The sequence below is a fragment of the Orcinus orca genome, chromosome 6 (genome assembly GCF_937001465.1).
Source record: "Orcinus orca chromosome 6, mOrcOrc1.1, whole genome shotgun sequence".
NCBI lineage: Eukaryota > Metazoa > Chordata > Mammalia > Artiodactyla > Delphinidae > Orcinus > Orcinus orca.
This window is the reverse complement of record NC_064564.1, coordinates 100,998,610-101,023,689: the sequence shown is the minus strand read 5'-3', so window position 1 is coordinate 101,023,689 and position 25,080 is coordinate 100,998,610. Positions and strand designations below refer to the sequence as shown.

General features: G+C 50.5%; 1 protein-coding gene across 1 annotated transcript; it reads left to right on the top strand.

Moving 5' to 3' along the window:
• Positions 1 to 9,951: 9,951 nt before the first annotated feature.
• Positions 9,952 to 24,192, top strand: AMBP (alpha-1-microglobulin/bikunin precursor). The gene is made up of 10 exons (XM_004269305.4): positions 9,952 to 10,389; positions 11,593 to 11,735; positions 13,298 to 13,374; positions 14,318 to 14,434; positions 14,913 to 15,014; positions 15,785 to 15,831; positions 21,289 to 21,370; positions 22,478 to 22,645; positions 22,972 to 23,145; positions 23,858 to 24,192. The coding sequence occupies exons 1-10, from the start codon at positions 10,273 to 10,275 to the stop codon at positions 23,887 to 23,889; spliced, it is 1,059 nt and encodes a 352-aa protein (XP_004269353.1). The 5' UTR covers positions 9,952 to 10,272; the 3' UTR covers positions 23,890 to 24,192.
• The last annotated feature ends 888 nt before the right edge of the window (positions 24,193 to 25,080 follow it).

Below are 25,080 nucleotides of genomic sequence, written 5' to 3'. Positions count from 1 at the left end.
GCACTGGGGAAGGGGCAGGCGGAGGCCGGAGGACAAGCCAGGGAGCCGCTGGGGAGAATCAGGGCGCCTGGGGATGCGCCTGGGGAGGGGTTGCATCCGTCATCTGGAACAGTGCTTGGACCTGCCCACAGGCCTGGCCTGAGAAAATCAACTCCGACTGCCCCCACCCCACTCCCCAGCGCCAGACCAAGCAAGAAAAGACCCAACACTCTTTTACCCACCGCTGTGGAAACTAGCCCAGGGAATGTTCCCTAATTATGCCCTATTTTCCAGGGGGAAGTAAGTAAAGACCCAAAGATAAATGCAAGGTGTCTCCAGGCTACACTTGAGTGTGCGGTGTGACCTGGGGCAGGCTCATGGGACTCTCGGAGGCTTCCCCACTCCCAGGGCCCTGACTCCTGAGCCCCTCTCTGCAGAGCTGGGCCCTGAAGCTGGTTGTGTCAGGGTCATCCCTGGCTGGAGCCCCCAGTGGCCACGGATTGAAAGGCAAAACCTGTGACTGTGAATAGAGGTGTTTGTAGAAGGCTGGAGTCCATGGAGGCAGAACCCAGGGTGGTGGGGTGACAGCCAGACACCACAGACACTGGGCCAGGCAGGGTGGGCGGGTTCAGTCCGTAGACAGAACAACACAAGTTCAAGTCTCAACATCATCACTTACCACGAGTGATCCTGGGCAGGTGACTTAACTGCGCTGGCCCGAGTCACCTCATCTGCAGAATAGATACATGAATAGTAGCCCCTCATGGGACAGTCATGAGGATTAAATCCACTGACATTTGGGAAGATTTTAGCACGAGGCTTCGCCTGTTGTGGGTAATTTAGCCAAAAGCAACTTTTAGTCGACGTGACAATTTGACAGAATTGACAATCTGGGTTCCGAAACAATTTGCTCAACAAATATTTAATTGAGAAACAACTTTGGGCCAGCACTGAACAAAGCATAGGAAGCCTTACCCTCAACACAGACAAGAAACAAGAAATTGGGCAAAACACATGGGAAGTCAGATAGTGATAAATGCCATGGAGCGAAACAGAGCAGGGAGGTCCATCTGTCAGGGCGGGTGCAGTTCTATACAGGGGGGTTAGGAAAGGTCTCACGCAGGGGACATTTTTGCAGAGACCTGAAGGGTAGAAGGAGGGCAAGCCGGACTAATGCTGTAAAGCCACTTTTTTCTGCTCTAGGTGCTTTTGATGTTACATCAGCTTGCGTGGCTCGGCAGGTTTGAGCCTGGGCTCCTCCGTTCCCCAGAGCCCTTTTCTCACTCTAATGTGGCCCTGCTTGCTGGGAGGTCTCTAGCCTCAGGCAGAGGAGGCCCCTGGCACTGAGCGTGAAAGCTTTCCTTGGCTGCCTTGGGAAGAATGGACAGGGAACACCCAGGGGGACCTTGGCTGTTGCCGGTCCATTCTTGTTTGGACGATTCCTTCTCCCACTGGAGCCACCCACGATTTTCCAGTTTCCTGGGTCCAGCTCAGCAAAATCCCTACTTGCTTTCCCAGAGATAGATTCAGGACTCAAGGTGAATAGTCCCCACTACCCCCATCCCATGAACCATGTGTCCATCTCCCAATCGGCATCCTTACTCAAGAACTGCAGCTTATCCAGAATCCCTAGCCCTGGAGGAATTCCATCGGACCCCAGTAATGTATCAAGACTCTTCAAATCCTGTGGTTTTAACTGAGAACAGTAGATTCCACAGGAAAGCTTTCTACAGAATGCCGGAATTGGAGGAATTTCTCTGGCCCCATGAAATAGGGTAGTAGTTCTCCAGGACTGTCCAACTTTGAAGAGGAGCTCTGGTACATTAGAGTTGGGGGCAGCTCTTGGAAAACCTGAAGCACTGAGGGAAATTCCCAGAATTCCAAATCTCTAGCAGAGTTCTCTGAAATTGTAAACATTTGCGTAGAAGTTGGGAGGGATTCTCCGGAATCTTTGGCTGGGGGTGAGGATGGTCACCAGTGCTTGGAAGGCCATCATTAGTTTCCAGAATGCCGACAAGTCTAGAGATCAACCTAGGTGTCTGGAAGCCTGGCTGAGTTCTCCAGATCCTTGGGGACTCCAACTCTTAGCCAGTGCAGAATGGGGAGCATGGCTGAAAGCATTACGGTAGGACAAGAGAAGCTTCAGGAAAAGCAATCCTGTGGGTGCTTGTGTTTAAGAGGCTCTAAGGTCTCCTCTCGATGACCAACCCCAAGATAAACCCCGAGAAGTGGAGAGAACATAAAAGTTTATTCCAACCAAAGATGCAACTGCCCAGAACATCTTACCCACATCCCTCTGTCTGCTTCAGCCTTCTCTCGCATCCTGCTTTCTCCCTCTCTCTGCTTCAGCCTTCTCTCGCATCCTGCTTTCTCTCACTCAAGGTCTTTCCTCCCTTTGTCTAATGACACATTTGCCCCAATTCATAGTTATTCAGTTTTGTGCACAACAGGTCGATTTCAGCCCCTTTGAGGGATATTTTGTGTCCTCTTACGTTTTCCATTGCCATCTCCTTGTTGAGCTTCCAAAGACTTGTCTTCCTTTATTTTAAGCAAACAAACGTGGCAGAGCGGGGTTGGGCAGGTGGGGGTGGTCTTGCTGTGAAACAAGGAGCAGCAGCTACTGGAACTTGTAAACAAGTTGATGCTGTGGTTGGAGACCAGGACTGGCGTCAGGAGATCTGGGTTCTAAGCCTGCTCTGCAACAGACCTACAGGTCCCCTGGCCATCACTGACATCTGTACTTGCTGGCCAACAAAGAAAGATCTTTAATAGTTGGCCATAGGTGTCTTCCTCACGAACCTTCCTTCAGCCCCTGGCTCTGATCACACTATCTCTCACTCATCACACATGAAGGTCAGGCCTGGTCTACTAGGCATGAGGACACTGGCCTGAGCTTGAGCCACTGCTCTGTTCTCCAAGAGCTTCCAGCCAAGTGGGGGAAAAGAACAATCAAAGTGACAGTTGCTCTGCAATGGAATAAATAATAACAATCAACAAATTTATCTGTCGCCAAGCATCCTTCCAGCACTGGCCATGTAGTAATGCATTCATTTCTCATAACAACTCTGTGAAGTAGGTACTACTGTTATCCTCATGTTACGGTGAGGAAACCGAGACAAGAAGAGGCTCAGAATTTTCCCAAGGTCACACAGCTAGTAAGTGGCAAAAGTTGGATTTGTTATAAGGTGGTCTGGCTCTTGAATAGATGATTTCAACCATCATGCCAAGTGCCACACAGTAGGACCACAGAGGAAGGGAAAATAGAGGAGCAGTTTTTATCCAACCAGGAACCACTGAGCAGAATAGAGCAGCATCCTTGGAGAAGTCAGTCTCCATCAAATCCCAGCACAGCCCAGCAAAGCCAGACCATACAGAGGTCTTTAGTGAGGCAGAGAAATGGACTTCCCAAGCTATTTTCCCCCATGTAAGAAACTTCACCACCTCCGAAGATAAAATAATTTTTCACAGACTACCCAATGAAGGAGGATTCTGTGCAGCCTAGCCAGAAACGAGAGAATTAGAAATGGACCCCTGAAGTCCCGCTTTTATGTGGTGCACAGGGCTCTGGGTGGTCTCCAGGCTATATAGAACCTTGTCGAACCCATCCTCTCAGCCTGTCTGCCCAGCTTACGGCTGTGGGAACCTGGGCAAGGTAGTTAACCTCTCTGAATCTCAGTCCTCCTCTGTAAAGTGGGGATACGATTGGTTTACACGACGAGAAGTTAATGTGCTCATGGGGAATGATACGAGGATTGAAAGAGTGAAACTATGTAGACTGTTTAGGACAGAGCCTGGCATGTGGTCAGTGCTAAATACATACTGGTTGTTATTACTATTTTTATTACTAATGAATGCTTTCAGCACAAACATTCTACCAGTCCTGTTTTCCAGGAGAGGAATTGCATCAATATCTGGACTCTGATTATACAGACTCATGAACTTGACATCCAGCTCTGCTGACTCCTTCCTGCAAGGTGCGCCTTCTAATACGGATTCTTCCAGGGAGAGAGTGGCCATTCAGGACTGGGTCACCCAGTGGAAAATCCAGGGAAGTGTTCCCACTGCCCTTCCAGGGAAGCTGACTGGGAGAGATTCATTTGTCTTCATTGAAGAAAGGCCAGTGGGACCTTCCAAGGAGTCTGGCTTGCCTCGTGATTTCAGAAAAGAGCTGTTTTAGTCCCTCCAAGGATATTGGGTGATGTCAACTCGGTCAGCCAGGAGTCGGGCAGGCCTCCTGAGGTCTTGCTTTAATGCAGGACAGATAAGACCAGTCTGCAAAGAGTAGGAAAACGCCTGTGTCCTCTTCCTGAATGCAGACAGGACTTTGGAAGTTTATTCCTTTGGGAGCCCTTTCTTCTGGGGTACAAAGGGAGCCAGGCTCTGGGCCACAAGCTCTGTTCCAGGGGCAGCTGGATCTCAAGAACACTGAGCTCCAAAGTGTCTCACTTTCTGGGCTGCTTCTGCAGGCTAAGCCACCCGCTTCCACATTGACAACATCTAAGGGCACCCTCCACCCTGGGCTATCACTTCTTATTTGCTGAGCTCTCTGCAAGCAGCAAGAACGTGACATGTTGCTCATCATTTAATTCTTCTACACCCCTATGAGCTCTTATTAACTCCATTTAACAGGGGAAGACTCAGGTTGAGAAAGTTGAAGTCAATTAAGATCAAACAGGCAGGAAGGGGTCACAGCCATGACTGGAACCCAGGACTGTCTGGGTGCAAAGTTCAGTTGCTCAACCATCACACTGCTGGACAAAGCCTTGGGGATCCTCCCAGCCACGATACACAGACTAATTCAAAGTCGGTGATGCAAGGGAACAGGTATCTTTGCCTTTTAAGTCGTGCCAATGAGTATCCCGGTCACTCGTTCATTTGCTCATTCATTGATCGTGATTCAAGGATTTGGCCATGGTGATTTCAATCTCCCAGTCTCCCTCAGCTGTCTTCTAGTTAGGTGGTCCTTTTTGGGGGTCTGACCTACATTTCCACTCACAGTTCTAAGTCAGTCAATTAGTATGTGGTTGTTGAGCACCTAAGTGCCCAGCACAGTGCTGGGAAAAAGGGAAGGGTCAGGTCTCATGGGAGAGACAGAGCATGCCCTTGGCCAGGGAAGGGAGAACCAGGCTCACTCCTGCTGTGAGGGGTCCAGTGAAGGGAGACACCCACCCCTCTGCTCCAGGTGTCTGAAAGAACACAGCCAAGGGCCCACTGTTTATCAGGGGACAAGGGGCTGGGAGGCCAGCAGAGTGACCTGGGTGTCAGGGAGACAGATCTGGGTTTGGATCACTACTCACTGGCTGGGTGACCATTGACACTAGGTCACCTGATCGCTCAGCCTCAGTTTCCCTATCTGCAAAGTAGGACTAGCATTGTAGTAAAATGATTGAACCTTAACGGGAGGATTCAGTAAGCCATGCTGTAGAGTGCTCAGCGTGGGGCCTGACACACAGTACGAGCTTAATCAAGTGGTTATTCGGGTTATCACCGCCCTTGCTGTCTATAGCAGCGACTCCCAATTCTGGTTCATCAGGAGAACTGAATTCACTGGGCAGCGAACGATTTTTCAAAGGGCCCTGTCTAAGCATCCAGCTCTGGGGATAGGCGAGGCAGAAGCTGAGTGTTTTACACTCACCAGGGGGGTGTAAGCAGGCTTGGGGCAAGGAAGGCTGGGTTCCAGCCCCGGTTCTACCACTTCCGTGGGCCTTTGCTCTAGGCCTCTGCCTCCTGCCTGTACGGAGGAATGGGGACAAACCCCAGTGGTCTTTCTAGAACTTCTCTGCTGCCCTCTAGTGGCCACGGGATGCCCACACCTTCTTGCGTGTAATTTCTGCTGTGTAGGGAGCCCTTACCTGGTGCCACGCGCTGGGCTAAGTGCCTGTGACGACATCGATACCTCCGGCATGTACACTGGGGAGCACTTTCACAAATGTCCCTCCTCCAGTGCTTACTTCAGCCCTGTCACATGAGTTATTTTACCTTGATTTGGAGGCCCAGATGAGGAAGATGAGGCCAGGGAGGGATAGGACTGCCCCACAGTCACCCAGCAAGTCACGAGGACCGGAACTCAAGTCTCTGGGTGGCCTGGCTCTTTGGGACCGGGGTGGGGAGTGAGGAACAAAGCCTGGACAGAGCTGGGCAGTGAGAAACACCCCTTCCCCATCACTGTCATGGCGTCTGGTTGCTACCGCCTCCAGCTTCCCCATGAAGGGATGGGGCTGTGGCTCTGAGTCTGAGGGAACTGGGCAGGGTCAGGCACTGGGGCGAGGCCCGCAGCTGGATGCCTCCTTGTGAGGAGGTGAGGTCTCCCTGCCACCCTCTTCCACCATGAGCAGAGGAAGGCCCCAACCTTGACCACGTCCACCCATGTCTTTGATGTCCCTGCTTGTCCAGTTGCTGGGTCCCAGTGTCGCGGCCCCTTCCTTCTTCCTGGCGAGTCTCTAGAGAGTTGCTTTCCTGGGCCTCCCACTTGCACAGCTTCCTCTCTCACCTCAGCCGATTTTAAAATCTGAAAGCACTTCTGTTTTTTTTTTTTTGCGGTACGTGGGCCTCTCACTGTTGTGGCCTCTCCCGTTGCGGAGCACAGGCTCTGGACGCACAGGCTCAGCGGCCATGGCTTATGGGCCCAGCTGCTCCGCGGCATGTGGGATCTTCCTGGACTGGGGCACGAACCTGTGTCCCCTGCATCGGCAGGCGGACTCTCAACCACTGTGCCACCAGGGAAGCCCTGAAAGCACTTCTGAAAACTCTCTAGGGCTCCCCACATACTCTAGATAACAAGCAAGCCCCTTGACCTGGCGTCAGAGTCCTCCCTGCTGGACCTCAGCCACCTCCCCGGCCTGGCTCTCCCCATGTGCCTCTGTCTCCCAAGCTGCAGACCTATGGTTTTGCTTGTTTGCTTGTTTTTGCATTCCAAATACACTTCTCTCTGCATCTTCCTCCACTAAGCCTTCGCAGCTGCTGTTCCCTCTGTCTGGAATACCCTCTCCTCCTCCAACCCCACCCTCGCCCCACGCATGCGCTTTTGTCTGGCTAATTTCTACTACTCAGGTCAAAGTCTCTCCCCTGGCCTCTGCTGCTTCCCCCATCACTGCAGGGACCATCCTGTCTTATTACCTTCTTCTCACTCCCCTGCCCCCCATCCTGGCAGGGAGAACTGGGGAGTCTGTCATGCTTTCCGTCCTACCCTCAGCACCGAGCATGGAGTGCATGTTTGGTGAATGAATGAGTGGATGAATAAATGATGGGGGAAAGCCTGGGCACTGCAGTCAGGCCTATTTGGCCCCCAACTCGGCCCCAAGCTGGGTGACCTTGAACAAGTCCCATTCCTTCTCTGAGCCCCAGAGTGTTCACCTGAAACAGGCCTCTATTCCTTCCTGCACACTGGGCACCTCTGAGGCTCAGCGGCCTCTTGCACAGGCAGGACCTCGCCCTCCCCTTGAAATGGTTCTGGGACCTGGCCAATTCCAGTGGACACTTGGACCCCTGGGTCCCCTAGGAGGACAGGGGCCCCAGAGCCCCGATCCTTCCACCCCGATGGCCAGAAGGGGAAGAGGGGTCAGTACCCCGGATCACTGCCGGCCTTCCATCCTTGGGCCCAGGGTTAATTTTTAAAAAGCAGCTCAAAGTCCAGGTGGGCTTTGGCAGAGTTTGCTCTCTCTGTTTGCTCTGGTTAATAATCTGAGGAGAGCAAACATCGCTGGAGGCGGGAGAAGAGATCAACATCCCGGGCCCATCCTCTGGGCCTCTTCCCACCCACCACCCCCCCCCACTGCATCCCCCCACCCTCAGGAGAGGCTGTGTGGCTGGATGAGCAATCCTATCCAAAGGAGGCCGGGATTCTTCCACACCCCCGTGGGCCTCAGGCTTCCCCTGGGGCCAATGGGATTGACAACCCTAATAACGTAGACCCTCTATGAAGATCGGTCGAGCCATCACGGTACACTGTAGGCAACCTTAGTAGGGTGGCACTGCTCCTATTCATGATTCATTGTTATTTTTTCATTCTTATATCAGGTCTGGTCTCTCCAAAGACAGACCTCCTGAGACCATCACGCAGGTGAGGCAGTGGACTGTTTACAGAGCACTTTCACACACATCGCTCACTTGACCTCTTGGCAGACGCGTCAGGGATTGTTTTCTTCCATTTACAGGTGAGGAAAGTGGGCTTCAGAGAGCGAAGGCCATACCCAAAGTCATGCAGAGCGAGTCAAGCCTTCTGGCTGCCAGTTGTCTGCACACCTCTTAATTCAGACTCTGCCTTCTTACTACCACCACGAACCAAAGCATAAAAGCCTGCGAAACTTGGTGAACAAGAGGGAAGATAAGTGTTTCAGAAATCTAAGCCAAGATACTTGCTATGATTAAATTTGTCATATGGCTTTGAGCTTCCTGGCAGCCAAAGTGAAAAGGGAATGTCATCACTAGCCAAGCTGCCAGTGACAGAGCAGAGGAAACACATTCACTTATTATGACTAGAGACACACTTGTTCCTGATACTGGAAAGATGAATGTATTGATGACTCTTACAGAGGGACATGACTCACCAGTTTTTGGGGCAACTCTGTGGGGGAACTGCCGGATCCTCACATGAGCAGGGGTCTTTCTTGTGGACCTGCCTGTCTGAAGGGGTCATTCCCAGCTGTAGCAAGGAGGCTACTGTGTGTGTGGAATGTTCTGTGCCAAGGGCAGGGAGGAAATGAAGACAGAAGTTCTGACCACTGGAGAAGGGCTCTTCCTAGAGAGGGCCTGCAGTATCACTGGCAAGAGTTTGATCTATGGAGACAAACAGACCTGGGTTTTTAAAAAATTCCCATTTAAATATTTTAATGCAATGGATACTGTCTAGTTTCCTAAGGCTGCCATTAATAAACACCACAAACTGGGTGGTATAAAACAACAGAAATGTATTTTCCTCACAGTTCTGGAGGTTACAAGTCCAATACCAAGTTGTCAGGAGGGCCGCATTCTTCCTGGAGGTTCCAGGGGAAAATCCTTCCTAGCTTCTGCCAGCAGCCCTTGGCTTACTGCTGCCTCATTCCAAGCTCTGCCTTGGTCTTCGCGTGGCCGTCTTCCTTGTGTGTCTGTGTGTCTCTGTATCAAAATCTCACCCCCCCCCCCACTTTCTCTTCTGAAGACATCAGTCCTTGGGTTTAGGTCCACCCTCCTCCAGTATGACCTCACCTGAACGAATTATGCAAATAAGGCCACGGTCTGAGGTCCCGGGTGCACATGAATTTGGGGGAGACACTATCCAACCTGTTACATACACATTCCGCTCTTACCATTGCCAGCTACTGTCCTAGTGCTTTACAAGCGTAACTCCATCAATCCTCGTGACAATGTTCTGAACCAGGAACTATTATCCCCATTTGCAGATGAGGGCACGGAGGCACTGAGAGGGAAAGTCACTCACCCAAGGCCACACAGCCAGTGAGTGGCACAGAAAGCAGTCTGGCTCCCGAGTCCACGCTCTCAGCCACCACCAGATGCTGCCTCTCCCAGCAATGCTGCTTCCCAGCTGGGAGACCCTAGGCAAGTCACTTTACCTCTTGGAGACTCAAACTCCCTACCTATAAAGGGGAGTAATAGCACCTACTTGACGAGGTTGTTGTGGGGATGATCAATTCCGTGGCCGGTGTGAAGTGCTGGTAGACAGCTGGCACACAGCAGGTGCTCACGGAATGGAAGCTGTGAACATCATCATCATCATTTCTACTATTATTTGCTAGGGCTGTGGGAAGCCACGGGTCAGAGAAGGAACTCTGGGGACAGGACGCCCGAGCTCTCGTCTCAGCTCTGCCACAGACCTCCCTATTGTCTCTGCTGAGTCACTTCCTCTCCCCGGGCCCCAGTTTTCTCATGTGAGAAATGGGCCAGTCAGGCTTGTCCTCCTGGCTCCCAGGTGGAACGACCCAGCGGGAAGGGCCAGGGGCTGCCCGTCTCTTCATCCCACCTGGGACAGGTGAGGAGTTTCTGGGGAAGCCTTCATGGGGCCTGAACCTAGCGCCCGGCTGCACCAGGACCGGGTTGCATTTGGCCAGCAGCTCCTCTGAAGCAGCCACCCTGGCCCCTCGGGACCCTGACCCCGGCCTGGGCACTACAAGGGATCGATTGGCCCTGGCCTTGGGGCCCTGATTGGTCCCGGCTGAACAGAGCAAACAGCAAGGTCATCTACAGCCACAGGCCCGTTCCCCAGCCTCAGTCCATAGCTGCCTCGTGCAGGCAGGTGGTGGCTCTTCTGTCCCCAGACGGAGCCCGTGAGTGACACCCCAGGCGGAGGAGCCCGGAGCCATGCAGAGTCTTGGGGCCCTGCTCTTGCAGCTGACCGCCTGCCTGGCGGTAAGTGCCAGCCCTGTGACGACGTTGCCCGACGACATCCAAGTGCAGGAGAACTTCGACCTGTCTAGGGTAAGGCTGGCCTCTCTGGCAGCGATGGCAGGGTGTCCGAGCGGCTGGGCCTTGCTGCGGGGGAGGGGCAAGTCCTAGGCCCCGGGCTCTCAGTCTCGCATCTGGAACTCCACGCGTGGGTCCCTCAGGGCCCTTGCTGCTGCCCAGACTCTCAGGGATCTGCTGAAGCTACAATTCTGCATGCACCGTTCTGTGGGCCTCCAGGCTGACATTCTGAGTCAAAGGTCCTCACGTCTGAACCTGCCCTCTCGGGTTCCCAGGGGAACCCATGCTCTGATTAGAACCCACCCAGAAAAGGCTCGGTGCAGACTGCTGCCCTGCAGCCCCCAGCAGCACCGAGGTTTTTGTGACCCTCCATCCCGCAGCCCTTCAACCTTCAAGTCCTCACCTCCCTCGTAGCATCTCTGTTAGCCCGTCCTGGGTGCTCCGCCCTACGTGTGGGATTATGGGGAGATGAGAAGCACGACAGAGGTCAGGCTGGTGGGATTAAGAGGCCCAGGCAGGGCGCTGTGTGTGGGGAGTCTGCCCTCCGGCCCCAGCTCTGCCCGAAGCGCTGGGTGACCTTGAACGGGGCCTGCCCCTCTACCACCATCCTGGGTTCCGTCAGACCCTTGTAGCCGTGCTGGCCTGAGGACTTTGCTTATGTTCAGGGATGAGGAAGGTTGTGGAGGAGAGGCATGAGGAGAGGGCCTCTGGTGGTCAGGGATGGCAAAAGGTCTGCGGGGACCTGAGGGCCCTTTCAGGAGAAAGAGGCGGCAGGCTTGCCCTGGGTCAGACGCAGCTTAGGGAAAGGAGATACTTTCTGACACGGAGGTATGGGCTGTGTGCAAGGCGGTGAGCAACCTGTCCCCAGAGGAGTAGAAGACAGGACTCCTGCTTTTGGGGAGCGGTGGTTGATGGTGACCTTAAGGCTTGGAGATATGGACCCCGTCCAGGTGAGCAGCCCAGATCCTACATCTCAGCAGAGTCAGGCCCTCTGCCAGTGAGGTGGGGCCCACCTGCACATCTCCGTCCTAAGCTGGCTGCAATGCCTGGAGTTCCTCCATCAGGGCTCCATCCTCCCTGGAAGCCCTGTAGCCTCCAATTACCTGTAAGACAAGGATGATCACTTAGGAGGAGAAGTCACTGAGAGGAGGGAGGGGACAGATATCCTCCAAATCTTCCTCGAGGTCCAGATCCTCAGAGCTTGTGGCTGCCTCCTAGATCTACGGGAAATGGTTCCACGTGGCCGTGGGTTCCACCTGCCCGTGGCTGAAGAGGTTCAAGGACAAGATGACCATGAGCTCGCTGGTGCTGGGAGAGGGAGCAACGGACAGGGAGATCAGCGTGACTAATACTCACTGGCGGTGAGTGGGGACCCACCTCCACCCCACCCCCTGCCCTGGCTTCAGTCACCACCCCATCCTAGAAAGTGACAGGTCTCCACTTCCAGCCAGGACTCGGCCCTGAGCTCCAGACCTCTCTGCTGCCCTCCACCAGGGCAGCCCTTTCTAGTTGCCCCACCTCCACCTCAAGGGCAACGCCCCCAACACTGTGCCTGCTTTCCAACCTGCTCTTTCTCCTTGGGTGCCCTTAGTTCAGTAAGGGCCCTTCTCCCCCGCCCCCATCTTGGAAAGCTGGGTGGGAGGCGGCTGTCCTAGACTCCTCTTTCCACTGCCACGGCCATTCGATCCATCATCAAGCCCTGTCCCTGCCCTTCCTAAATCCCTCCAGTCTGTTCACTTGTCTCCTCTTCACCGCCACCACCCTGGACCAAGCCACCACCCTTTCTTTCCTGGTTGTCTACAGTAGCCTCTCTACACTTCTCCCCACCTCTAATCGCCAACTTTCCATCCAATCCTTTCGTCACCCAGCAACCAGAAAGACCTTTCAAAAACTCAAATCTGCTTAAACCTTTCCAGAGCTCCCTATTGCCCTTGGGAATAAAATTCAACTCTTCAACGTGGCCTTTCAGCACCCCCTGCCCCCGACCCCCAAGCACTCACTGTTCCCTGCCCCACTCTCTGCCATGTACTCTGTGACCCACACAAGTGGACCTTCTTTCAGTCCCTGGCACCCTCCATCCTCTGGACCTTTGCATTGGATGTTTCTTCTCTCCGAAAACCTCTCCCCACCTCCCTGCGCTAATTCCTATGGATCCTTCAGGACTCAGGTTCTTTGTCACTTCCTCCAGGAAGTCCTCCCTGACTCCCCCCAACCCAGGTTGAGGTTACATGCCTTCTTCTGTGTTCTCGGAGCACCTCGGGCTCCACCCCGCCCCTTGTGGCAATTCTCACACTGACTGTATCTGCCCCTGGCCTGCCCACCTCACTCGATTATAAGCTCTATGAGGGGACAGGGTCTGTCCTGCCCTCCTCTGTATCCCCAGCATGTAGCACAGTGCCTGGCACATAGATGCTGCTCATTAAATATTAACAAGATAAATAATAATCATAGTAACAATAATACCTAATAAGTGCATAGTGTTTACTCTAAGCTTTTTGCATATAATATCTCAGTTGATCCTCACAACCACCATGTGAGGTAGAAGCTATCATTATCCCCATTTCTCAGATGAGGAAAATAAGAGAGACAAAAAGTAATACATGAATTAATGTGTTAATTCATCATCCTGACTTCATGGTGTCTAAGTCTGATGTGCAGATTTGCTTAAGGAAGTTGATTTTTAGTGCTGGGTTTACCAACAGGTTAGCATGGATTAGTTCCTTTTTTTCTCTGTCCCTCTGTTCCCTCATGTGAAATTTGTGTCTCCCAGGGCTGGTGTGAGAATTAAACCAGATATTTGGAAATGTTACTTTCTAAATTAAAAAAAAAAAAAAGGCATTTAGAAGGACCCTGCAGGAGAGTGGGGTGTCAGGACCATGGTCTCAGCCAGAAGTTACCTTCCTTTTGGTTTGTTCATTTCCAGGAAAGGTGTCTGTGAGGCGATCTCTGGGGCTTATGAGAAAACAGGCACTGACGGAAAGTTCCTCTATCACAAACCCAGTAAGTTGAGTCAAAGGAGACATCTACAGTTCCCTCCTTTGCTAAAAGATACCTGCTGTCTTAAGCTCTCTTTCCTTCTGCCTCAGCCCTCTCTGCCCCTACAACTTTTCCTCCCACTTTTCTGCAGTCATCTAGCCTCCCTCCAAATTTCCGCCTCCTCCTTCTCTCTCTCCTTCTTTCTTTTTCTCTCTCTATCCCTCCCCCCACCCCTGCCCTGCCATGCACGTGCTCATCCAGAATTTGAGTGATGGTGCTGAATGCTAAGGATAACATCAAGATTTCATCAGACCTCGTGTTAGGCACCTGCAGTCAGCTGATAAAAATTTGCTAGGCATCTACCATATACAGTGTGTGTGGTGCCAAGTGATAGAGGGACTTGGACATGAATTTAATCATTAATCCAGCAGATGTTTACTGAATTTGCTCTATGCATCAAATAATCATGTCAGGGGTTGAATGTTTGGGGTTGGATAAATAAATGAGTGAGAGAATTAAAAAAATGGTAAGTGAATACACGTATGATGGTAGATTAGGGGGGTAGTCAATCAATCATTTAATAGATAAATTGATGGATTAATGGATGGAGGAAAGAAGGAAGGAAAGAGGGAGGGAAGGGAGGAAGGAAAGAAGGAAAGAAGGAAAGAAAGAAAGAAAGAAAAAGAAAGAAAGAAAGAAAAAGAAGGAAAAAGAAAACGGATGAATTTATGGATTGATATATGATGAGGATGGATGGATGGAATGATGGTGGTTGAATTAATGATGAATATATGGAGGAGATGGATGGATGGAGAGGGAGAGAGTGAAGACGGATAATAAATATATGGAAGGGATGGGTGAACAGAAGGATGGATGAATAGATGATGTGTGGGTGAATAGGTGAAGGATCTCAGGCTAGAAACCTTCTGACCACTGATCTTTTTGTCTTCCTGAATCTTCCATGCAGAATGGAACATCACCATGGAGTCCTATGTGGTCCACACCAACTATGATGAGTATGCCATTTTTCTGACCAAGAAATACAGCCGCCGCCATGGACCCACCATTACTGCCAAGCTCTATGGTAAAGGCCTGGAACATGATACACTCGTTGGAGCTGGGCGTGGGAGGAGACCCGGGATTTAGGGAAATGGAGTGGGGAAGAGCAGGGAGTTTTGCTTTTTCCTTCTGACAAACCTCCAGTTAAGGGAAAGGTGAAAACATTTACTCTCCCTAGAGGAGGTAGAGCTCAGTCTCCCATTTGAGGTAGAATCCTCTTCTTTTGATCTTGAAAATTCCAGAGAATTCCAGAGCCTTCGGGTTCTTAAAAGAACCAGTGGAAAGAGAGCTGTGTGGGGAGTTGGGAGACCCAGATGGGGAGCCTGGGAGGGACACCTCATCCTCTTCTGGGGCTGAGGTTTCCATAAGGGTATCGAAGAGATGGAATTGGGCCAACAGTTTTCAAACTTCCCCGAAATGAAACTCCCTGGGCAAAATAACCTCAGGCCCTGACGGCCCAGGTACCTGTGGTTCTAGGAGTCTCCCCTGCTTCCTACTTGCAGGACGGGAGCCACAGCTTCGGGAAACCCTGCTGGAGCAGTTCAGGGAAGTTGCCCTGGGTGTGGGCATCCCTGAGGACTCCATCTTCAGGATGCCCGACAGAGGTAAGTGACACCTCCACCCCACCTCCCATTTCTGATACCCGTCTTATCCTTCATGACCCCCAGAGCACATCTTCCCAGTCCCTGGGTCTTTCCCATAACCCTCTGAGATAAGCTGAGCTACGATCCCCCTCCCCTCTTTATAGAACAGGCAGCTCAGGCCTCTGGATTTGCTCCAAGTCGCACAGAGCGTACCTGGCGAAGCTGAGAGTAGACCCAATTCAGCGTTCCCTCTGCTGCCACCTGTCTAAGTTTGGTTATAGCCAGAATCCATGGCTACCTCTTGGGAGGCAATAGAGTGTTGGGGTTAGGAGCCTGGGCTCTGGAGTTAGAGCACCAAGGTTCAGATTGAGCTGGGTGGCTTCTGGCTGGTCACCCTTCCAGAGCCTCATTTCCTCATCTGTAAAATGGGGATAATAATGCCTCCTTTAGAAGTTGCTGTGAGGAGTCAATGAAATAAAGCAATTAAATACAATAGCGCCGCACTTGGTGTCTAGCAAGTGCTCAATAGATATCAACCGTGAAATGCTGGTTGTGGGTGGAGACGATGCAGGTTGTGACAGTGGTGCAGCCACCAGTCTATCACTTTTCCAACAAGTGACCTGCAGCAAGCCATGGGGGTGGAGCCATCCACGAAGTGGGCTAATGCACAAGACAGGTCCCAGCGCACGTCCCGCCTGACACGTAGTCGTTAGCTCTATGGAACAAACAAAGCCTGCCTGGGTCTGGGATGTCTGGGTCTCATTCACTCTCTCTCCTGTCCTCTGCCCTAGGTGAGTGTGTCCCTGGGGAGCAGGAACCAGCGCCCACTCCACTCTCGGTGAGTACCTCTGCCCCCCACCCCATCCCCACCCTGCCCACTTAGGCCCTGCTGAGCTGGTAGGTGGGGTCGTTGAGAGAAGGCAGTGATGGGCATGTTCTGCCATTGGGCTAACTGCTGCCCCATCTGGATGTCACTTTCCTCATCTGCGAAACGGGGTAATTACCTTTACCTTCCAGGTGTTAGAATCCAGTGACATGTTAGAAAAGGTCTTAGCATAATGCCTAAAAGCAGTGACATACTCAATAATGAGATAATGATACTCGATATGCAATAAATGAAAATAAAGTCAATTGATCCCCCCAAAATGCAAATCCGAGAGCAAAGCAGCTTCTCAAACCAGTGAGACTCTCCTGTGCTGACTTTTGATTTGTGGGGCTTCCTTCTTCTGTTTTATTTTCCTGCCTTTTGCCATATTAAGTCTTCATTCTTTCTTTCTCTGATTATTTGGAAATTATATATCCTAATTTAGTCTACTGCTGTGTGTGTATATATCTATATATGTGTATGTGTATATAAGTACATATATACACGTAATATTTATTTTAGAAACATATTCTTGAAAATTTGAAAAAATACAAGAAAGCAAAAAAAAAAAAGACAATAATGTCCTTATTCCTACATAGAATTAACACTGCTAACACATTATTTGTTTGCTTACATATTTTTTAGAAAAAAATTACCATTGTTATTATAAAACTAACATACGATCAATATAAAGAATCAAAACAGTGCAGTATAAAGGTATAAAAAATAAGTTTTAAAAAATTCCACCACCCAACACCTACCAACAGTCACATTACTCCGGTAATTTGACCTGCATACACCTGGAGAGGGGCAGATAGAAGGAAGGTTGGATAGATAGAGGAACAGATTTAAATATGCTATTATTAAATGGAATTACATTACAGATGCTATTTCTAAATTTTAAAAGGCATTCCTTGTAGTTTTACTCGAATTTAAAAGGGCCCTGGGGAATTCCCTGGTGGTCTAGTGGTTAGGACTCCACACTTCCACTGCAGGGGACCCGGGTTCGATCCCTGGTCAGGGAACTAAGATCCCGCAAGCCGTGCGGAATGACAGGGGGAAAAAAAGCCCTGAAGTTTGAAGGTTTTAAAAAAAACTTCAAATAAATATTTATTATCCACAAGAGATTTACTCCTTAAAGACTGCTCTAGATAAAGTCAAGGTTATGAACTAATATTTAAGAGGCTGGCATCGCTATGGATACTTTTAGAGAATATCTGCTCTCTGCAAGATTTGGGAGACAGACATCCTCACTCCCAAACTTGGTTCCATCTTCTCTTCCCTTTTGCTTTTACGTTTTCCAGACTGATACCATCCCCATTCTGCTCTGTCACCATGATTCCCAGACATCTAGTAATAGTTCTATATTTTAGTGGAGTCTACATTCACCCTTAGTGAATATAACACAGCTTCTCCATTCCTGAGTTATTCTTTCTATTAATCTCTTAGTGCCATTTTTTTTTACCAAGTGCTGTTTTCAAGGAAGGTTCATGGGTGTTTTAATCCCAGAATTCTTCCCTGTTTGAGAATGTCTGCCCATTTCCTTCCTCCTTGAAGGGTATTTCGCTTGAGTGTCAAATTCTAAGGTCATGTTTTCTCACCCTCAGAAGAAGCTTTGTGTGCACTGCTCCATTGTTCTTCCACACTGATGACCGCGGCAGGGAAGCCTGAGGCCAGCCTGCTATTTCTTCTCCTTGGAAGCAATTTGTTTCTTCTTCTCAGATGCCTGGACAGACTTTCTCCTTGATAAGAAGTCAGCATCTTAACAAGGACATGTCTTGGGGTTGAGAGTCTATATCAAAACTTCCTGGAATACACCATGCTCTTTCCATCCACAGATGACATTTCTACTGTATTTCAGGAAACTCTCTCTCATGATATGGAATTCATATTCTATTCGCTTTGTTGAGTTTTGCCATCTGGCGAACACTTGTTCTCTCATCCTGGAGCATCTTTATCCTCCATCATGCACTAGCTTTTCTCAAATTGCTTTTATTTGCATCCACTGGGACTGTCTCGTCTATGACAATCTTCTATTTAGCAGCATCTATTCTTTCTGCTCCTCACTATTCCTAATTTATTCATGAGCCCTGAACCGATGTTGTTTTGCTTCTCGTTTATTTAGGCCTGGGTTCTCTCTTCGTCTTATTCTGTCAGCGTTTACCATTTCATCTTTGAATCTTGTCTTAATACATGCATGTTCTTATTATGTAATTCCATAACTCGAGGCCAAAGAGGGATTTCCTTCTGCTTCTTGAGTTATGTTTTCTTCTAGGTTGGGTTCCCTACATCAACATACATGGACGGAAGAGACAAAGGGAAGATTGGGCAGAGGCAGAAGGAGAGCTGCAGGGCCGTCACAACAATGGCTCAACCAACCCTATAGGGAGTTCTGGAACCAGGACCACCCTTGGGAGTTGTCCCATGATGGGGCCAAGGGACGGAGCCTTAATACCCTATGTTGATCAGTCTGGGAAGGGAGCATGACCTTGAATGAGAGGGCTCCCTTAGCTGAGGTGGTCTCCAACAGGGGCTGACAGTGGGTAGCTGGGAATATAAATCCATTGCTGATGGGAGGACTTGGCAGTTCATGGCCATGTCCACCACTGGACTCTTGGGCTCTTCCTCTAGTTCAGGCTACTTATTCATTCATTTCTGAAGTGGGTCTGCATAGTTTCTGTATCACTTCTTTTTCTCTGACTCCTGCTTAGTCCGTTTTAGATAGACTTTCTGTTTATTCTGATATGGTGGCGTGGAGGTTTCCTTATTCCTTGGCTCTCTTCCTGCAAATATAAGCTTAGTCCCCTCCCACCCGAACTTAGAGTAAGGGCTGGGTTTTTTGTGTTCCATCCACTTTTCTGAAGTCCAGAGCTGGCTGGAATACACTCGCTTTGCATTCTCTTTGGAAGGACTGATAAATACCCTATGGGGATTCATTCCACCTAGTCGGGGCTGGCAGCAAGGTACATCTGCCCCCAGTGACACGCCCTGGAGCATTGACTGTGTAGCCCCAGAACCTTCCCTTAGAAAGAGTCAGGCTCTAGTCTATTTTCCTCTTTTTTTCCCCAGAAGTCATTTTCACTACTCCTCTATCAGAAGAGGAAGAAGATAGGGTTCCCCACAGTTTTCTTCTCTCAGGACTTGGGAGTATTAGGGAGAGCTATCAGAAATTTGATGCCTTGCCAGGACTGGGAGTTGGAGGGCAGGTCAGGAGCTGAACCTTGCTGACCTTCCTGTTCAGCTCCAGATTAGTGGATCGAGAGCTTTAGTTTTTCCTTTAAATTGTGCCCCTTTCCTCATTTCAGTGGTCTTGAGCAATACTTGGGGGCTGGGATTTCTGAATTCATTCTTTGCTGATGGCTCGGTATTGGAGAGGGTAATTTTGAGGGAAATTTCTATCTGCCATCTTAATCCAGATCTCAGCTGAATCTGTGCTTCTTCATCCATGTCAAGAATGAAACAATAGGGCTTCCCTGGTGGCGCAGTGGTTGAGAGTCCACCTGCCGATGCAGGGGACACGGGTTGGTGCCCTGGTTCGGGAAGATCCCACGTGCCGCTGGGCCCGTGAGCCATGGCCGCCGAGCCTGCGCGTCCGGAGCCTGTGCTCCGCAACGGGAGAGGCCACAACAGTGAGAGGCCCGCGTACCAAAAAAAAAAAAAAAAAAAAAAAAAGAATGAAACAATAACTGATGACTTCCCTTGCAAAAGAGAGAAAGGCAGCTTACTTTTTATTTCTTCCTTCCAGGCTTCCCACATCCTCATTTTTGTGGATAGAATCTGAGATTGATGTTTATATTTTCCACCTTTTGTTTGGAGAATTACTTTTAACATTTACATTAAGTTGAATGACGATTTTAACAACAATTTAACCTCAACTCTCTATTTTACTGGCTTTCTAGTTTACCATCATTTCTTTTCTACCACATCATGCATCTTCTTGTATTTAGGTTCCCTTCTCAAGTGTTGGGAATATTTCTGTAAGTAATTTTTTTCTGGAAAGGTACATGGTGGAGAACTACAGGATCTTTGCATGTCTGAGAATATCTTTCTGTGTTTATATCACATGATCAACAGCCTGGTTGAGTGGAGAATCCCTGGGTTACAACCTTTACCCTCTTACAACCTTTAGATATTGCTCTGCCGCTTCTGTTATTAAATGCTCTCGTTTACTCTGAGGGCCACTGCTAGGCTCTTTATCCTTTGTCTCTAGGAAATGTCGAGATAGGACTCTTCATTAATTTTCTCTCTTTCCCTTTGAGCCCTTATAATTGAACAACTCAAGTCTCTCTTCAACTTGGAAAACTTTTCTTCTATTATTTCTATATTGTTTGCCTCTCCTTCTAGAATTCCTATTCTGTGAGTTTATTTCTCATAATCTTTAAACTGCAGTTTATTATCCCTACCGTGTGGTTAAATTTAACAAAATCCTTTTCACCTCCAGTAACTTTCTACTTCTCCCATATTATTCATCTGCATAACTGTGGGCTCCTGTTAACGTTGATGCAATGCCATCTCGAATTTCATTGATGGTTTTAGTTTTCTTCTGTTTCTTACCTACACCCTGTGTTTAGTGGAGATATTTCTCCAGCTCAGTGTGATTCTTCTGAGCAGTTGCATTATTTAATTCGTTCCATGATTTTTCTCTTTTCCTTCATCCTCACCAAGCAAGACCTATGTGCAACCAGCTTGAGATGGGTTCTGGTAGACAGTGGGAGTCCCTGATCACAGCTTCAGTTGCACCTTCAAAGGAGAAGGGAAAAGTTGAAGGTTACTACAGTTTTACCTTTTCAGATTCCAGGTCTCACCTGTGGGCAGGAAGACTGCCTGATGGCCGGCAGTGTCCCTGCTCATCCTTCTGTAACTGTCCCGGGACTGTGCCTCAGTGGACTCTACTCCCAGAGATCCTTTTGACAGCTTTGGCAGCCTGCCCTGCTCTGCAGTCCCCACCCCCACCCCCATATCTAGGAGTATTAGGGTCAATTTCGGGGTCCCTTCTTACTCTCCACATGACTTTTCCGCTGTAAGCAGTTAACGATGGTCTGGTCAGCCCTTCCTGCAAGTCACTCCCGCTCCCACTCCGTTGTGTAGAAATGCCTTTTAGTTTCTAGTATGGGAATGCTGCTCTTCCCTGGTTCCCAACTCTGGGTTAGGTTTCTTTTCCATTATTATATTCCTCTGGGCATTTCAGCTGGAAGCTGGATATGTAGGTATTGTTCTGATTTGTCATTTCAGACCAGAAATCTATCTTGTGATGCCTATTCTGGAATTCAGGTTGAAGCTTTTGGGAAAACAGGCCATTAACCAATCTAGTAGTGTTTCTGTCTACACCCTGATCCCCAAAGCAAGTGGTTTGTTTATATATTCCAGGGGTATATAGGGGAGCAGCAGTGGCTAGATCCCTGCAACGGCTTCTTCTCTTTCTTCCCCCAGAGAGCCCGGCGGGCTGTTCTGCCCCAGGAAGAGGAAGGATCAGGGGCTGGACAACTAGTAACTGATTTCGGCAAGAAAGAAGGTGATGATCACCCCCCTTTTTTTAATCCCCTTCTGCCACACTCCAGAGAGGAAGGGTCCACAGTTGGCTCACCCCAGCTGCCCTCATCACCGTGAAGTCTTTCTTATTTTTCTGCTAGAATCAAGGACTGAGCCTAGAAAGGGCAAATCCAGTACTCTGCCCTGGGCCAGCGGTTATGGGGGAAGAGAGAGGAGTGTAAGGCATGGTCCCTGAGCTTAGCAAGTCTCAGCTCCACGATGAGAAGCGAGTTCTTGGCTTGTCTGTACCACTAGGTGGCCTCCTAGACGTGGCTTTCTCATCTGTACAATGGGATAACAGCCTGCTGAGCTGCCCTTCAGGGCTGCTGGGGGAGCACATGGGCAAGAACGTGAGAATGCTTTTTGTGATTGATAAAATGATCACTCTCCAAATCTCTCAGCAAACACTGAACCCCGACCCTGCTCCACCGCAGACTCTGCGCTGGGCATTGGGGTCATGGGGATGAACCACCATCTTTTTGGACCTTCTTGTCTAGTAGAGGAGGCAGTCAAGGAAGAAAGTGAGGGACCCAAAAGGGAGGGTCAGCTAAAAGGCTGAGGGAGTTCAGAAAATGGAGGATGAGGTGATCAAGGAGGACTTCCTGGATGAAGGGGAATTCATGCTGTGTCCAGATATGGTTTTAAGAAGGAAGGCATTCTGGCATTCTAGGGGCAGGAATGACGACAGCAAAGGCACGGTGGTGGGACATAAGGCAGAGGTCAGGCTGGCTGGCATGGGTGCTGGTGAATGTACCATCAACTACTATCCTTACCGAGTCTTTGGGCAGACAAGACCAACACAGGGGGTGTTGGGTCTCTGGGTCGTTGGTAACTCCCCATGTTATGGAATGGAATGAGCATGGGTTTTTGGAATCCAGCAAATATGGCTTTGAATTTCAGCTCTATGTAACTCTGGGCAAGTCACTTTACCTCTCAGGGAGTCAATTTCCTTACCTTTAAAATGAATTGAGAATCGTTCCTCTTAATGCAGAGATGAAAACTAAATGAGATGATACCTGTTAAAGTATCCGGCCCGGTGACAGGTACACAGTCAGCATTCAGTGAGCACTGCTGTTCTGCCCCTCCCCAGATTCCTGCCAGCTGGGCTACTCACAAGGTCCTTGCCTGGGGATGATTCAGAGGTATTTCTATAACGGCTCATCCATGGCCTGCGAGACCTTCCACTATGGCGGCTGCATGGGGAACGGCAACAACTTTGTCTCAGAGAAGGAGTGTCTGCAGACCTGCCGGACCGTGGGTGAGTGTGGCCCCACCTCTCCACCTCCCCCTGCGCCCCCCAACCCTGTCCTTCAGACAGACCACCTGCCCATTGAACAGGTAGCTAAGAGAGGATGCTCCAGTGGTGGAATTCCAGGGCAGGTTTCCTGAAGTCATAGGAATTGCACACTTGGGTATGGGTGACCCTCGGCACGTATGCCTTCTTGTGGTCCCATTTCTCAATCTATAAAAAGGGGTCCAGGTGTTGTGGATGAGCAGGGTCCCTGGCTCAGGCCCTAAGATGGGTGTCTTAGGTCAGCAGTCCTAAAGACTTCCAATGCTCTGCACCTCCCTCCCCCTCCACAGAGGCCTGCAATCTCCCCATAGTCCCTGGCCCCTGCCGAGGCTCCACCCAACTCTGGGCATTTGATGCTGTCAAGGGGAAGTGCGTCCTCTTCATCTACGGGGGCTGCAAGGGCAACAGCAACCAGTTCTACTCAGAGAAGGAGTGCAAGGAGTACTGTGGCATTCCTGGTGAAGGTAGGAGGCCCGACAATGCCAGGCTGGGCCTGGGGGATATCGGGGTCCAGGTGGGGGAGCCCTGGTAGGAGGTGAGGGTCTGGAAAGCTGAGTTCTGTACTCTGTACCAGGTGACCAGCCCATCCACTCTCTGGGCCTCAGTTTCCCACCTGTAAAATGGGGCCAAGCCTGAGGCCTTACCCCAGCTGGGATGGGGCATCTGGGCCCAGGCAGAGGGAAGGCAGGACATGAGTGGGGCAGAACTGGGCTCCAATCCCGGCATTGCCACATTTGGGCTGGCCACACTGAGTGTCAATTTGAGCCTCAGTTTTCTCTTTTGTAAAATGGGACAAAGTACCTACTTCACAGAGCCTCGCACGGTCTACATCCACCTAGCGGCAGCCGTTACTAATAATGGTGGTGATGCTATAATGATAACAGGAATAGCATTCCAGGGAACAGCAGCCGTTAAAGATTTCTGTGCCTTATCTCCCCACTGGGAAAATGGTACCTAAGGTAAATCAGGAGGCAAAAAATCAGATCATTCCGTGGAACGCACTCTGGAGATAATCGAGTCACTCCGCAAGCAGAAGTTTCTGGCCTCAGGCTCCGGCTTAAGCTCAGCCCAAGCTGCCGTCCCTCCTCTATGAGGCATCCCCATCCCCTGACCGTCCCCACCCACAGACCCCTGGACGACCCCACACCTACTCCCCGAGCCTCTCTGTGTCCACAGGGGAGGAGGAGTTGCTGCGCTTCTCCAGCTGAACGGCCCACAGGCCAGAGGTCCACAGGCCACAGGGAGCGCGAGGGCCAGTGTCCGCCCCAGGGTCCCGCGGCAGGTTCCAATAAAAAGCAAATTGTAGACTCCTGAAATCCCATGTCCTGACGATTCATCACGAAGTATAATGAGATGGGGGGAGGGGAGGGGGAGACAAGCTGGGGAGCGGGCATGAGTAACCCAGCTTTCCCCACATGTGAAAAATGTATGTGTTGGCAATGTAACAGAGCCGTCTTCAGGACATGAAATTGGCTATGCAAATTATGAAACATAAATCTCAGCTCTGTATACAATGGGACTGTTTTGTCTTAATAAAGCTAGAAGAGAAAAGAGGGGAAAACTCTGGGTACTTGTTTCTGGGAGAGGTTTGACAGGGCTTATCAGAGACCCAGGGTCAGAAGAAATCACGTGCCCTAGTGTGTGCCCAACTGGGTCTGGGCAAATGCCCCACGAGCGCCTGAAAGGATTCCCCTGTCCTTGGCCGCACAGAACCAGACGCCAGCGTTTACTTTGCTCACAGCTGCATCCCCAGCAGTAGCTGCCAGGGGCTGGAAGGCCTCGGGCTGTTTCTCCACAAGGGTCCTGGAGATCCCATCTCCTGGGATCCTTGCTCTGGCCCTTTGGCCCGGAAGAATGGTCACCGCCCTTTGCGCTGTGCCCAGAACAGCCAGCTGGCCCCGGACCGGAGCTGAAAGCCCCGGGTCTGGCCCGGCTTCTGCTCCCTGGAGGAAGAGAGCAGGTAGGCTGCCCAGGGTGGCTCAGGCACCGACTTGGCCCAAGCGCACAACTCCGGGAGCCTCCAGCTCGCACACGCCCGATTTACAAACATCGGACTTGTAAACACCTCTTTCGGGCTCCATCCACCCAGAGGCCTGACAGCTGCCGCTGCAAGAGTCCAAACCCCAGCCTCCTGGGCTCTGAGGTGGAATGCTGTGTTGAGGGGACGAAACCCAGAGGCAAGGATTCGGGTGGAGAGAGCTTTGCAGCCCCCTTGGTCAGACCACATAGAGATTCCCCGCCTTACGCACCCCGGAAGTCCCAACCTTGGGGCTTCCAGGTTTCCATAGAGAGGACAGTCCTGAGGGACAGCGTTTGTGGGCCTGGCTGGGAGTCACTGGGCAGAAGTGGGTGGGGGCGGGGACACAGGGAGAAGTGACAGGCACTCCAGCCTGGAACTA